The sequence below is a fragment of the Myodes glareolus genome, chromosome 15 (assembly GCF_982192425.1).
Source record: "Myodes glareolus chromosome 15, mMyoGla1.1, whole genome shotgun sequence".
Classification (NCBI taxonomy): domain Eukaryota; kingdom Metazoa; phylum Chordata; class Mammalia; order Rodentia; family Cricetidae; genus Myodes; species Myodes glareolus.
The window spans coordinates 38,619,845-38,633,011 of record NC_142040.1 but is presented as its reverse complement, the minus strand read 5'-3'; the positions used below and the strand labels follow the sequence as shown (position 1 = coordinate 38,633,011).

Genomic DNA, 13,167 nt, shown 5'->3' with positions numbered 1-13,167 from the left:
AGCATATATTTATTGTGCAAAAAAAATCAGTTTTGTTGGGGCATTTTCATGCCTCCTGTGCCCCTGCATTTACTCTGTCGTAGAGAGTTTTTGCTCTTCCTTGCTATAGATTGCCCATGAAAGAAATGGGCTATTTTGTTTTTAAGAAGAACTTTGTCAAGGAAATTACTTGTTGAATCTCAACCCCTTTTGGTATTCTGTGGTGTGTGATAAAATGGAACACTTGGATGCAGCGCTTCTGCCGTGCACTATAGTGTGGTCACCATCTCGAGGAGCAGCCTTTAGACAGCTCTTGGGGTTGCAGGCTGGGCCAGTCATCCTGTTTTCATGGACCAAAACTATTAATTGAAAGAATAGCCAACAAAGTCTGATTGTTCAGACTTGTATTTAGCATTTTCCCTAAAGTGAACTTAATGAAACTGTCTCACCAAGGAAAATAAAGTATTTTCACCACTGATGTTTGAAGTTCCAAAGCAAAAATTAAACTTTTAGAAAATGATTTCCACTATGCTTTACTGTTTCTCAGTATTTAGACTTCTAAGACTAATGATAAAATGTTTTTTAACATTATATAGTTAAGTATATCTGTAATTTAGTAAACCAATATTTACCAAATAAGTATATATGTTGGAACAAAAACATCCATAAGATCCATTCAGGGGATAATGCATAGCATATGGATTTAATATGCCGGCTGGAAGAAGCCAATACTGTTCTTTCATAGTCACCTCACAACTGCTTCCATGAGGCTGGAGAGGTAGCTCAGCAGTTAGGAGCGCTGGCTGCTCTTCCTGGAGCCAGGTTCCAGCCCCAGCACCCACAAGGTGGCTCACAGCTGCATGGGACTCTAGTGTTGGGGTACTGATGCCCTTTTGTGGTTTTGTGGGCCTTGGACATACACAAGCACATACATGCATGTAGGTAAACACTTGCACACATAAAATAAAAGCAAATAAATCTAAAGAAACAATCTGCTCTTTGAGCTTTGGCTCATATTTGGGGCCATGTGATGGCTACCCTAGAAAATAGGCATTTGTGGAAAGCCTCTAAAGTCCGCCTTCCTTTGGTAGCGGACACATATCACAACAGGCCAAATGCAGCATTTTATGGTAAATATGCAGAAGGACAGTAGAGACGGCTAGTGGTGGAATTGCACATTAAAACACGTGCGAAGTTTGAAGACTAGGTGAGCGGACGTCAGTGAGTACAGTTGTGGGAGCACATAAATCTAACCAAAGCACACTGAACCTTACTAGCTCGCACACTTGTCCCTGCTCCTCATAGCCTCTGCTCAAACCAAGCTTGCTTCTCCCTCATGCCTTGCTTCATTCTCAAAGCTCAAACAGTTGGGCTGTTGGCACCTACCTCCTGGTGTGGCTGCTGGATCGGAGCAGAAGCTGCTGGCCTGGGAGCTCTTCTTAAGTCCCCATTTGCATTTTGATTTCATGAGGCCTCAAAGCAAAGAGGACTGTGAATACATATAAGCAGAGTCACATCTTTCCATCCCCTCCCCCAAACCACCCCACTTTTACAGCACGGTAAGGACAAGCTAGACACCATTGGCCTGAAGTTGTTTCTGTTCTTGGCAATCAGGCTGAGCTTTAGTCAACTACAACAGAAAGCCTATTCATTACATAACCAGGGTGTGCCCATCACACACACCCCAATATGGCAAAGGCTCGTTGTGGCCGGTCCAGCAGTTGCTTCACCTTCCTTTGTGTTCAGCCTGTAGAAGCTGCCTGGACATTGCTAAATCAACCCTCTGAAACTCTAGGTTCTGACTGCTGCTCAATTCCTGGGATCTCCCTTGCTCAAGTAAACTGCTGTTTATGTACAGCTCTGTTAGTAGCAATCTTCATTAGCCCTAGGCAGTCGCTGGCCCATTTTGTCTGTGTGTTTGCCTTTTATGGGTAGTCTTTACGGCAGACACCTTTGACTCAGGTCCTGTCACAGCATGCATCCGTGTTCCATTTCAATTGTTGGATGTTTCCATACACCGCATTTTGTTTATCTAAATGGACTGCATCTTTCTTTGGGCTGCTGTGAATAAGACTGGTGTGAACGTTCACCTCAAGTTTGTGTGTAGATATGTCCTAATTTCTCTTGAATTCATACCTGGGGTGGAATTCCTGGATGAAAAGTTTAACATTTCCAGAAACTATTAGACTGTTTGTCACAGCAGCTGCACACCTACACACCGCCAATGGGTTCTGGGCTGCTTCCTGGTTTTGCGACCATTAATTCAGTCCAGGTGTTTCCACCAATCATAATTCTTGCTGGATGTTGATGACAAGACCTCAAGTTCTGGGGGAAATGAGTAGTGTGGTGAGCATGTTTATGTCTGTGGCCACAGACAGTTTTGCTCGGCCTCCAGTGGGGAGTTTTAAAGAAGGAAGTGTGTATGCAGTGTTGCCAGTGTAGCTGGGGAGGATTCCATGGCAGTGTTTGTGAGTCCTACTCTAGGGAGCGCTAGCCAGAGCCTTAAGTAGAAACCCGGAGAATGCGTGTTTGCATTTACTGCTAGAAACAGCATTTCCTCTGTATGGTGGCCACTTCATGCCTCTCATTTTGGTTTGCATAGTATTTTAGAAGACTCAAGTTTATGGCCTAGCCTGTAAAAGGACCATATGGTGTCTCTCAGGCAAAGATTTATCATCACTTCTAGGAGTGACTTTGATTTTAGAAGTTCTTCCAAAGGAATGTGTCAGATAACAGTGTTTTGCTCTTCATTATATTTCATACATGAAGCTTTTTTTTTTCTGGGAAATCTATCACATGACTTTAGGTATGACCTGTCTTAAAATATTTATTTTTTATCAAGAAGCGCGAAATTTACCTAATAAAGAACAATGTTGTAAAGTTTCAGAGTGGCAGAATCACACCACCCCGAAGAGCCCCATCACCAGATGGCTTCTCACCGTACAGCCCGGAAGAGACAAACCGCCGTGTGAACAAAGTAATGAGGGCCAGATTGTACCTCCTGCAGCAGATAGGACCCAACTCTTTCCTGATTGGAGGAGACAGTCCGGACAATAAGTACCGGGTGTTCATTGGGCCACAGGTAGTACTCGACACTTTTATATTTTATTAGTGTGTGGTACCATTTTAAGTCTGTGTACTATTAAATCATTTTGTTTCTTGTGTGTGCATATGTGATTAGAAATTGAATGCTTCATGTTCTCCATGCAAGTGTTAGCTCATCCCCAGACATTAGAAGGTTTCTTTTAGCCTTCTTGTTGGTGCTTAGTTTTGTTTTGCTTTTTTTCTGTTATTGAGACAGGGTTTCTCTGTGTAGCCCTAGCTTCACAGACAAGTAGACAAGTCTGGTCTCGAACTCAAGACCAGTTCCTCTGCTTCCCAAGTGCTGGGATTAAAGGGATGTGGACCACCACCCTGTTTTGTTTTCATTTTGTAACAGGGTCTCACTATGCCATCTAGCTTGCTTCAAATTCACTTTATAACCTAGGCTTGCTCTGAATTCACAGTGAGCTTCCTGTCTGCAAGTGTCAAAAATACAGGCATGTATGTATCTGGCTCTCAGTTTTATAAAGTGAATTTAAAATGCATCTAGACTATGGATGATGTTTTTTACTATAAGAATACCTTAAACAAAATAAATTTAATCAATTAAGTAAATTCATTGAAAATAGATTAATGCATGGAAATATCTATATCTTTATATGTGAGGATAGTGAAGGATATTCATAGAAATTTTAATAAAATAGACTTAGGCGTGCCCAAGCAGTATAGGCACAGACATTCTGATGAACCCTCACTGATTTATTAACCCATGGACTTTCCTTATGGTCACCAGAACTGCAGCTGTGGGCGCGGAACGTTCTGTATCCACCTGTTATTTGTTATGCTCCGTGTGTTTCAACTGGAACCCTCTGACCCAATGTTATGGAGAAAAACTTTAAAAAATTTTGAGGTAATTTTTTAATATGCAAAACTAGTGTAAAATTGACAGTAAACTTGTATGATAGGTCTTGTAATTTTTCCAAGAGTACTGACAGTGGTGGTCAGACATGTGAATCTACAGGAGAATTTTCTGAGGCCTTTAAAGTTGTTTGGTGATTTATTGAGTGATAAGTGGTTTGGATTTTTTGTTTGTTTCTAAACTGTAAAAAACTTAAATAAGCACTAGTGTGCTGTAAAAAGCATTGTGCCTAGTAAACTATGTTCTTATGTTTGAAGCTCTTAAGTCAGTTTTATGCAAAATTTATGCAAATAAAGATGAGTGACTCACCTCTTCATATGCATAATTATGGCATCAGTATCATTGACACTGTCTTTTTCCAATGCTAGGTTGAGAGTTTGTTCCAGAAATATCACAGTAGGCGTAGCTCAAGAATCAAAGCTCCATCTCGTAACACTATCCAGAAGTTTGTTTCTCGCATGTCCAATTCTCATACATTGTCATCATCTAGCACGTCTACATCTAGTTCAGAAAACAGGTCAGTACTCGGCACAAAACTGAGATCGATCTAGTGGTGCTTTTTAATTTTAGGAATAATTTTTATTCTACTTAATTGCTATACAATGGTGTAATTATTGAGTCTTGACTTGTCATGTTCATGCAAAAGTAAAGGTTATTAGAGGTCGCTTGAAGAATTTTTGCTCTCCACACTGTACATTGGAAATGACAAATTAGCGTAATGTCCCTTCTTGTGAGAAAGCAGGTGGCAGGAGCAAGTTAGTGAGTGGCTGCTTTGTCAGACATCACCTTAGCCAAGCACCTGATAGCACTGTTTCCTTCTCTTCTTTTTCTTTTCTTTTTTTATTTTTCGAGACAGGGTTCCTTGTGAAAAGTCCTGGCTGTCCTGGAACTTGCTCTGTAGCCCAGGCTGGCCTCGAACTCACAGAGATCCACCTGCCTCTGCCTCCCAAGTGCTGGGATTAAAGGTGTGCACCACCACCATCTAGCCTTCATTCTGTTCTTAGGAAAACCTTGTCAGGTAGATTTTATCATATTCTACAGTGTGAGGTAGAAGGAAACGTGGCAGAGTGGCTTTGCTATCACTTTCAGCTGTAAGACTTTTATGTCGTGTAACATCCATACTTCATTCATCGATGTTTCCAGAGAATCTTTACCTGGGAGAAGAGAAGCACATTCTCGTTAAGTAGACTGGTCAGCAGCAGCAGTAGTGGTAGTAGGTCTGTAGTAGGAGGTTCAGGAGCTGTTTCCGTGGTAGCTACGTAAAGTTCACAGTGCTTCACAAACTCTGCATTGCCCAGTTCCTGGGAAGATGGAAAGATAAGCTCTGAAGGATACAAAATGCAGCCTGAAATACTAAACGTGGGTGTTTCCAAGTCTGCAGTATTAGATGGAGTCTGTTATCTACTCTGTAACCTAAGTTTCTGTCTATTCTGTGACATGAGCTTTCGGTGTAGAAATGAGATGGTCCAGTTACTGCGGGCAGGAGAAAGGGCATCTGTGGTCCTGGGCACCCTGGTCTTAGAAGCACTAGCTGGCAAGTGTCATTTCTTCCCACCTGTCACTTAGACTTGTGACCGCCTCAGAACATGGAGCTGGGGGAAGCAGTGCAGTGGCCATTGGGTGGACAGGGGATTTTTAAGTTTCAAGTTATTTGTGAAACTAAAGATCTTCTGGCTTCTTAGAAATGGATGAAGCCTAGAGAGGTAATAGCATACGTAACCAGAATTTGGGTATCTTGATTCCTGACTAAGGTTCCTTTCTGTTACCCTTTGTCTCTACTAAATATATGAGGGGAAAAAAAAAGAAAAAAGAAAGGTTGATTTCTTTATTGAGCTTCTGAAGCCAAACTTACTTTATGCTTTGTGTTGAAGAAAGAGAATAAATGTTTAAAGCTAGACAAACACTTTCTTAGTGTGGGCCGAATTTGAGGTTTCCAGGTGCGTTGGCATATCAGCAGTGTGGGCACAAGCATTTGTCATACTGTAATATAGCGTGTAAGTTTTTGTTCCATGTAGTCACATATTTTTATGGAAAAACTAAAATCAATAAAAAGAAAACACTAAAGGGTATTCATCTGGGGATCTAACTTTATAAAAATTTCAAATAGTATTTCCAAAGAACAGAATATGGACGTAGGGGCTGGAGAGGTGGCCCAGCAGTTAAGAGCATCAGCTGCTATGCTGATGAACCAATTGGTTCCAGAGGACCCAAGTTCAGTTTCTAACACTCCCATGGCAGCTTACAACCATCTATAACTCCAGTCCTAGGGGATCCGACACCTTCTTCTGGCCTCTACAGACACAAGGCATGAACATGGCACATATACATACATACAAGCAAAGCACTCATACACTTGCAATAAAAATTCAAAATAAAAAATTAAAGCAAATGGAAAATACACAAAACGGCTTCAAAAACCGAAAGTGCACAGATGATCCTAGAACCTCAGTGTATAGATAAAATGCAGAAAGAGAGACTAGCAAGCATGCTTAGTCAGCCCACTAACATTTTGAAAGATGCTTAAGAAAAAAATACACTGGGTAGAGAGGAGGAAGGTAGGAGAGGATGAATAGAACAGAGTATAATGACGTATGTGTGCAGGTGCCGTAGTGAAATCCATTCCTTGTACTTTTTACATCTATATGTATATATGGGTTATAGTTGCTGCATTGACTTGCATTCACAGTGAGAACAGCCTGACTCACCACAGTTGTGGATCTGTGTATCAGTAGGAGAGGGAACCGCTCTGTGGTTGTCAGGTGGGGCTGTCAGACAACGCTCTCTGGTTGATATGTGCATAGTCCAGAGGAGAACGACTTGGCGCTCAGTGTTTTGCTTCCCTCCCTCACAGCATAAAGGACGAAGAGGAACAAATGTGTCCCATCTGCTTGTTGGGCATGCTGGATGAGGAAAGCCTGACTGTGTGTGAAGATGGCTGCCGGAACAAACTGCACCACCACTGCATGTCCATCTGTAGGTGGCTTATCTGTCCCCATGCTCAACCTGGCTGCGTTCTAGCTCACTGTTATATTTGTGATTGCAGCATGGCTTGTGGGGAGATGAAGGAGAGCAGAAGAAAGTCCTGCTTAAGCTGCATGTGAGGTTTTTAGCAAATTAGGATTTAGGATCTGTGTAGATGGAAAAGTGCAGTGTATGGAAAAGTGCAGGTGATGCAGGTGGAAATGGAAGGTGTGCAAACCTAAAATTTCCCGGCCCAAAGCTGTGAGCTGTGGGAGACGTGGACGGGCTTTCCAGCGGGTGAATCGAAAGACTAGCCACAGAATCGAGTAGGGAAGAGTGTTTGGAAGGATGGCGAGCACAGCAGTGCCGTCCTAAGTGATAAGGCAGCATTTCTGTAGATGCAAGCATCGGAATAATTCGCTCTGCTGCCTTGGCCAGATTGATACCCTATCAGACTGTGAGACTCCTTCCAAAGCAGTCTTACACTAGCTGTTATGAATACTCAGGATTTAGAAATGCATAATGTTAAGTTTTACGTTTTTGTAATATTTTTTTCAGGGGCAGAAGAGTGTAGAAGAAATAGAGAACCTTTAATATGTCCCCTTTGTAGATCTAAGTGGAGATCCCATGACTTCTACAGGTAAGAATTTTGAATTACTGATTGGTGTATATTTAACAAAGAATTGAAATGACATTCTCTAGCCTCTCATGGTGGCATACACCTGTGATCCCGGCTCTTGGGAAGCTGAGGCAGGAAGATCATGAATTCAAGGCTAGCCTGAGCTACAGTGAAGCCTTGTCTCAAAGTGCCAAGTGTGACTTCTGTCTGTTAATATTTTGTAAGAAGTTTTATAATATTTCATTTTAGCCACGAGCTGTCAAGCCCAGTGGATTCCCCTGCCTCCCTGCGAGCTGTACCTCAGCCCGTCTCCCCACAGCAGCCTGTGGCTGGGTCGCAAAGAAGGAACCAAGAAAGCAACTTTAACCTTACTCACTATGGAACCCAGCAGATCCCTCCTGCTTACAAAGAGCTGGCTGAGCCATGGATCCAGGTGAGCAGTTCTTCGTTTAGTTCAGCTCTTGTGTTTGTCCCTTTCCCTCAGTTGTTTCTAATTTAGGAAAACGCTTCGCTAGTGTGACTCCTAGCTGCTGAAGATTTTAATCCAGCCCTTGGGTTAATTCCTCTCGGCATGCGTGCTGCAGTTTACCCTTGAGAGTGTCTTTGTAGTTCCCGCCTACCTAGCTGTGTCTTCCTAAACTAACAAGTGTACAAGGCTGCACAAGGAAGGGAATTCAGCTCTTTGATGCTGACTTGCCCCATGTTTAACCCCCATTCCTGACAAGTGATTCTATTTGCTGCCATTTAAACCCAGTGTCTCCTTTCTGTGTGCCAATACATAACAGGCACTTGCTGAGAGGACACGTAAAGATTTAGAATGGTCTTGGGTTAGGTGTTTTGGTTGCCTTTACCTCTTTAGAACAGTTTCTCGTCTTCAGTAAACACAGATTTGTTGGCCAACTTGTAAATTATGTCATTCGTTGCTGGGTGCTTGCTATATTTTTAAATGTAGGCTCTATAGCCATTGCTCCCAGGAGAGAGGTAGTGAGATGGTAGTGAAACCAGGTCATCAGCATTTGTAAGACGTTAACTCCATCATAGAATATGCTGCCTTTCTGCTTTGTGAGCCTTGAAACACACTCTCCATGTTAACCCCCTGCTCCTTACCAAGCTGATCAAATCCATAGAGTTTATAGACACACCTTAATTCTTCCGATTTATGACGGTATTCTGCAAAGGCCCTGTCTGTTTGAGGATCTCAGAGAACTGTCTGAGTGGATTCTGAGCTGTTAGATGCCATTCTGGCAAGGCTGTCATTAGCTGTGTTTTGCTTACACCTTAAGTGTCCTGTAAGGTGGATTGAAGCTGCGGCAGTGCAGGAAGCGCATTTCCTATGTGAAGTTAACTAGTGTTTCAAGTAGAGAGACACAGTATTTTAGTCATGTGTCTTGTTGCTATGACCAGATACCTGAAGAAGTAACCATAGAGCAAAGGATTTGTTGCAATTTACAGTTCAAAGCATAGAGCCGGCCATGGCGGGTGGGCATGGCTACAGGATCAGGATGACTGCTCACATTGCATCTGCCCAGAAGCAAAGGGAGATGAGTGACTCGTCAGCTCATTTCTCCTCCTTATTCCGTCCAAGGACCTGAGCTCATGAACTGGTGCTGAGCACATTTAGGGCGGGTCTTCCTGTGTCAGCTGACCTAACTTAGAGCCCGTGCGGCCAGGTAGTGGGGCACAGCCCTTGATCCTAGCACTCGGGAGGCAAGGCAGGCCGGTTTACAGAGCTAGTTCCAGGACAGCCGGGGCTGCACAGAGACACCTTGTCTCGGAAAAACCAAGAGAAAGAAAGAAAGTCCTCAGTAGACATGCCAGACATTTCTAAATAATCATGGAGTTGACATTCAAGGCGCTGGGCAGATAGTCAGGTGTTTGCAGGGTGTCCTGTGTTTGATGTCCAGCCTCCATAGAAAGCTGGCTGTGTTGGTGTATGATGTCCAGCTCCCTGTAGAAAGCTCTGTAATCCCAGCTCTGGAAAGGTGAGACAGGTAGACCCGTGGGGCTCAGCAACCAGTTAGCCTAGCCTAATTGGTGAGCCTACTAGAAGACTCCATCTCAGAAAAAAAAAACCCAAAGTGAACAGCTCCTGGAAACAGCACCTAAGGTTGACCCCTGGCCTCCGCAGTGTGGAAACATGCACAGACGTGTACGCCCATGCCCCCACACAAGAATGTGTATATATTACTATAGTTTTTCATTGTAAAAATTTGACAATCAAAAAATTATCAAGTGTAATAAAGAATTGAGAAGTGGCTGATTTTTCTTTAATTATCAGAAACTATTCTTAATATACCATAGGTTCATTAATTTCTCATCACTTTGTGTTTGTTTAATATAGGTGTTTGGAATGGAACTCGTTGGCTGCTTATTTTCTAGAAACTGGAATGTAAGAGAGATGGCCCTCAGGCGTCTTTCTCACGACGTTAGTGGGGCCCTGTTGTTGGCAAATGGGGAGAGCACTGGAAATTCTGGAGGCGGCAGTGGCGGCAGCTTGAGTGCTGGAGCCGCCAGCGGGTCTTCCCAGACCAGCATCTCAGGGGATGTGGTGGAGGCGTGCTGCAGCGTCTTGTCCACAGTCTGTGCCGACCCTGTCTACAAAGTGTACGTTGCTGCTTTAGTAAGTACAGTATTCCATAACCATATCTTTTTGAGCTTTCTTTCTTTGGTCTTTTGTAGGTATCAAATTTAAGAAACAATAAATCTACTTTACCTAAATTAACTTTAGAAAATCTAATTTTTTATTCCATAGTTCTAAGAAATTGCAATATCCCATTTTATCTCTCCATATAATTTTACTGATTTTAATCTGCTTGTGATTTCTTATTTACCTTTATCCTGTGTAGTAGTAATGTCTTGCTATTCATATATTTTCTTGAATAAATACATTATATATGACCAAATTAAAACTTCTTGATGGTGATGAAGGGGAGGGTAGAGGATCAGGAGTTCAGTTGGTCTCGAGCTATCCTGGGGGTTCAGTGCTAGCCTGGGAAATAGGAGGCCCTGTCTCAGGAAACAGAAACAACCAGGCAAGACTAGAGTTAGAAACTGTCCTTTGGGTTTTGTTGTTGTTTGTTTGTTTTGCTGTATGAAAACATTAATGAATATTTATTTTAATAAAAAAAACTGTTCTTGGCTTTAGTAAACGTGAGAAAATTCAGAAGGATTTTTGCAGAAAATGGTCCCACATTCTCTCAGTTTCTTTTCAGTGATTGTGACAAGAGAAACTTCAGAAAGGAAGGGTCTATTGTGACTCACAGTTCCAGGTGACAGCCCACCCTGGTACAGAAGTCACAGTGGCAGAGACTCCTGGGATCTGGCCACATTGCATCCTGTCAAGAGGCTGGGAAAGACAGGCAGGCATACACACAGTACATGGCTCACATCTGCTCACAGTTAAGATGCCGACCACAGTGTCTGCAGGCACTGCCTAGTGACCCTTGGAGCCCAAACTCACATACCCTCAAGAGTCCCTGCCTTAGGGAAATTCTGGAAAAAGAAAAGATCACAGTTAGGAGAGAGGGCTAGGGTGTGTGTTCCACAGCTGCGTGTGGAAATGAGAGGGCACTGGCAGAAACCGGTTAGCTCCTTCCATGTGGATTCAGGGCTCAAGACTGTCATGTTTGGTGACAAGTGCCATTGGTCACTGAGCCATCTCGCTGGTGTAATTTCTTAACCTAATCTGTTTAAACTTCAGTCTCTTGTAATCTTTTTTTTTTTTCTAACATCCTCATAATTGGGTCTCTAGTGAATGTTCCTTTTGAGAAGTATAAGTAGCTATGAATATAAATTGGGGTCAGAGTTCAGTGACCTCAGAAACCTTTTACAACTAGAGCAGCATGTTAGTTGAACTGGACATGGAGCAGATGTTAGAAACCTTGATTCCACCTCCAGCTGAAATTGCGCAGCAATGCTCTGCTTATCGCCACTGGGTTATCCATTTCTTCTTATTATTAGTGCTTATTTGCTCAGATTATCTCAGCTTGGAACATTTTCTTTGATGCATTTTGAATGTAGTTAAACTGACCTTCAGGTTTCTTTTCTCCCCAGAAAACATTGAGAGCCATGCTGGTATATACACCTTGCCACAGTCTAGCAGAAAGAATCAAACTTCAGAGACTTCTCCGGCCAGTTGTAGACACCATCCTAGTCAAGTGTGCAGATGCCAATAGGTAAGGCCTCGCTCTAAAATTCCTGGCCCCACCTCACACTTAGTGTTTGATATACCTGTGCTAGTGAATCTTCAAATATTATTACTTTGTACTGTGAGGTCGAAATTAAAACATAGGGCTTAGAGCTTGTAAGGACTAGGGAAAGAAACCCCAATGGCAGGTAAAAGCCAGGCCAGCAGACTGTGTAGGGCTGCACATGTGAGGTATTATGATTGTAGTGTTAGTCTGAAACCCAGGCGATAAGAACACTGAGTAGCCTATAGAACCATAGGAGTTAACTTGCTTCAGAGAACATTCCTGTTCCGTTAGCTATGGATTTTTATTGTCATTATGAGCGTTTTTAACTTTCGAAGTTTCATATCTTCCCATGGTATCTTCAAAACTGACAGCGAAGGGCAGTGACAGTCAAAGTGAGCGCAGGCCACGCCCCTTTTAGATCAATGGATGGGAAAGCTCACCTCTGTTTAATGCACCCTGGTTGATGCTACTTGGCAGTTCCTGTCTGCACGTCGCAGCACGGCTTGATTGGCCACCACTCTTCCACCTCCTTTGCTTTGCTTCTGCTGCTACTCTGGTATTCTGTCCAGGTCATGAGTTAGTTTGTAGGGAGTGTGTCCATGTGCAGGACAGATGATGGTTTTCAGTACAAGGATGGGCAGATGGTAGGTATTGAGCAGCCCACTTTCTGGAGCTCTGCAGTTGGTTGTTTATCCCAGGCAGTTGCTTGAACAATTGAGAACATAAGAAGTACTGCAGAGAGATCTCGTAATATTTGCTGCTCATCAGTGAGTTGTTGACCCACTGCGGGTATTAATTAAGGTCACTCTCGTTTCTTTGTAGCCGCACAAGTCAGCTGTCCATATCTACACTGCTGGAGCTATGCAAGGGCCAAGCCGGAGAGCTGGCAGTCGGGAGAGAAATACTTAAAGCTGGTAATGACGTCTACTTTAAAGTTCGTGTAGTACAACTTATGTTTTCTTTGACCTAAGATTTGCATAGAACTGTTATAAAATATTGAAGTAATTTTACAAATTGGTTAATTCACTCAGCTGTTTTTAGAATAGGAGTTAATTTAATTTTTGACACTGTTTCTCCATCATTTGTTTTTGCTTCTGTAGGATCTATTGGTGTTGGTGGTGTTGATTATGTCTTAAGTTGTATTCTTGGAAACCAAGCTGAATCAAACAGCTGGCAAGAACTCCTAGGCCGCCTGTGTCTTATAGACAGATTGCTGTTGGAATTTCCTGCTGAATTTTATCCTCATATTGTCAGTACTGACGTCTCTCAAGCTGAGCCTGTTGAAATCAGGTAATTTTCTTTGTGGAACTCAGTACCCCTCTTCCTGCTGCTCACATATCCCCAAGTGGTATATACTAATACCTTAGTCCTTGATTATAGAAACCTGAAGAGTAGGCTAATTTTAGTTAAACATTCACAAATTCTTTGTACCAAAATGGTTTTTGTGTACAAGG

General features: G+C 42.7%; 1 protein-coding gene across 2 annotated transcripts in view; it reads left to right on the top strand.

Moving 5' to 3' along the window:
* The window catches only part of Map3k1 (mitogen-activated protein kinase kinase kinase 1), a 63,546-nt gene that overhangs the window by 40,097 nt on the left and 10,282 nt on the right, over positions 1–13,167 (top strand). For both annotated transcript variants that reach the window (XM_087896885.1, XM_085676709.2), the window contains exons 4-13: positions 2,861–3,061; positions 3,815–3,931; positions 4,309–4,457; positions 6,792–6,913; positions 7,460–7,541; positions 7,770–7,953; positions 9,862–10,140; positions 11,574–11,695; positions 12,536–12,627; positions 12,814–13,003. In XM_087896885.1, coding sequence (XP_087753011.1) covers positions 2,861–3,061; positions 3,815–3,931; positions 4,309–4,457; positions 6,792–6,913; positions 7,460–7,541; positions 7,770–7,953; positions 9,862–10,140; positions 11,574–11,695; positions 12,536–12,627; positions 12,814–13,003 — 1,538 coding nt within the window. The remainder of the gene's footprint in view (positions 1–2,860; positions 3,062–3,814; positions 3,932–4,308; positions 4,458–6,791; positions 6,914–7,459; positions 7,542–7,769; positions 7,954–9,861; positions 10,141–11,573; positions 11,696–12,535; positions 12,628–12,813; positions 13,004–13,167) is intronic.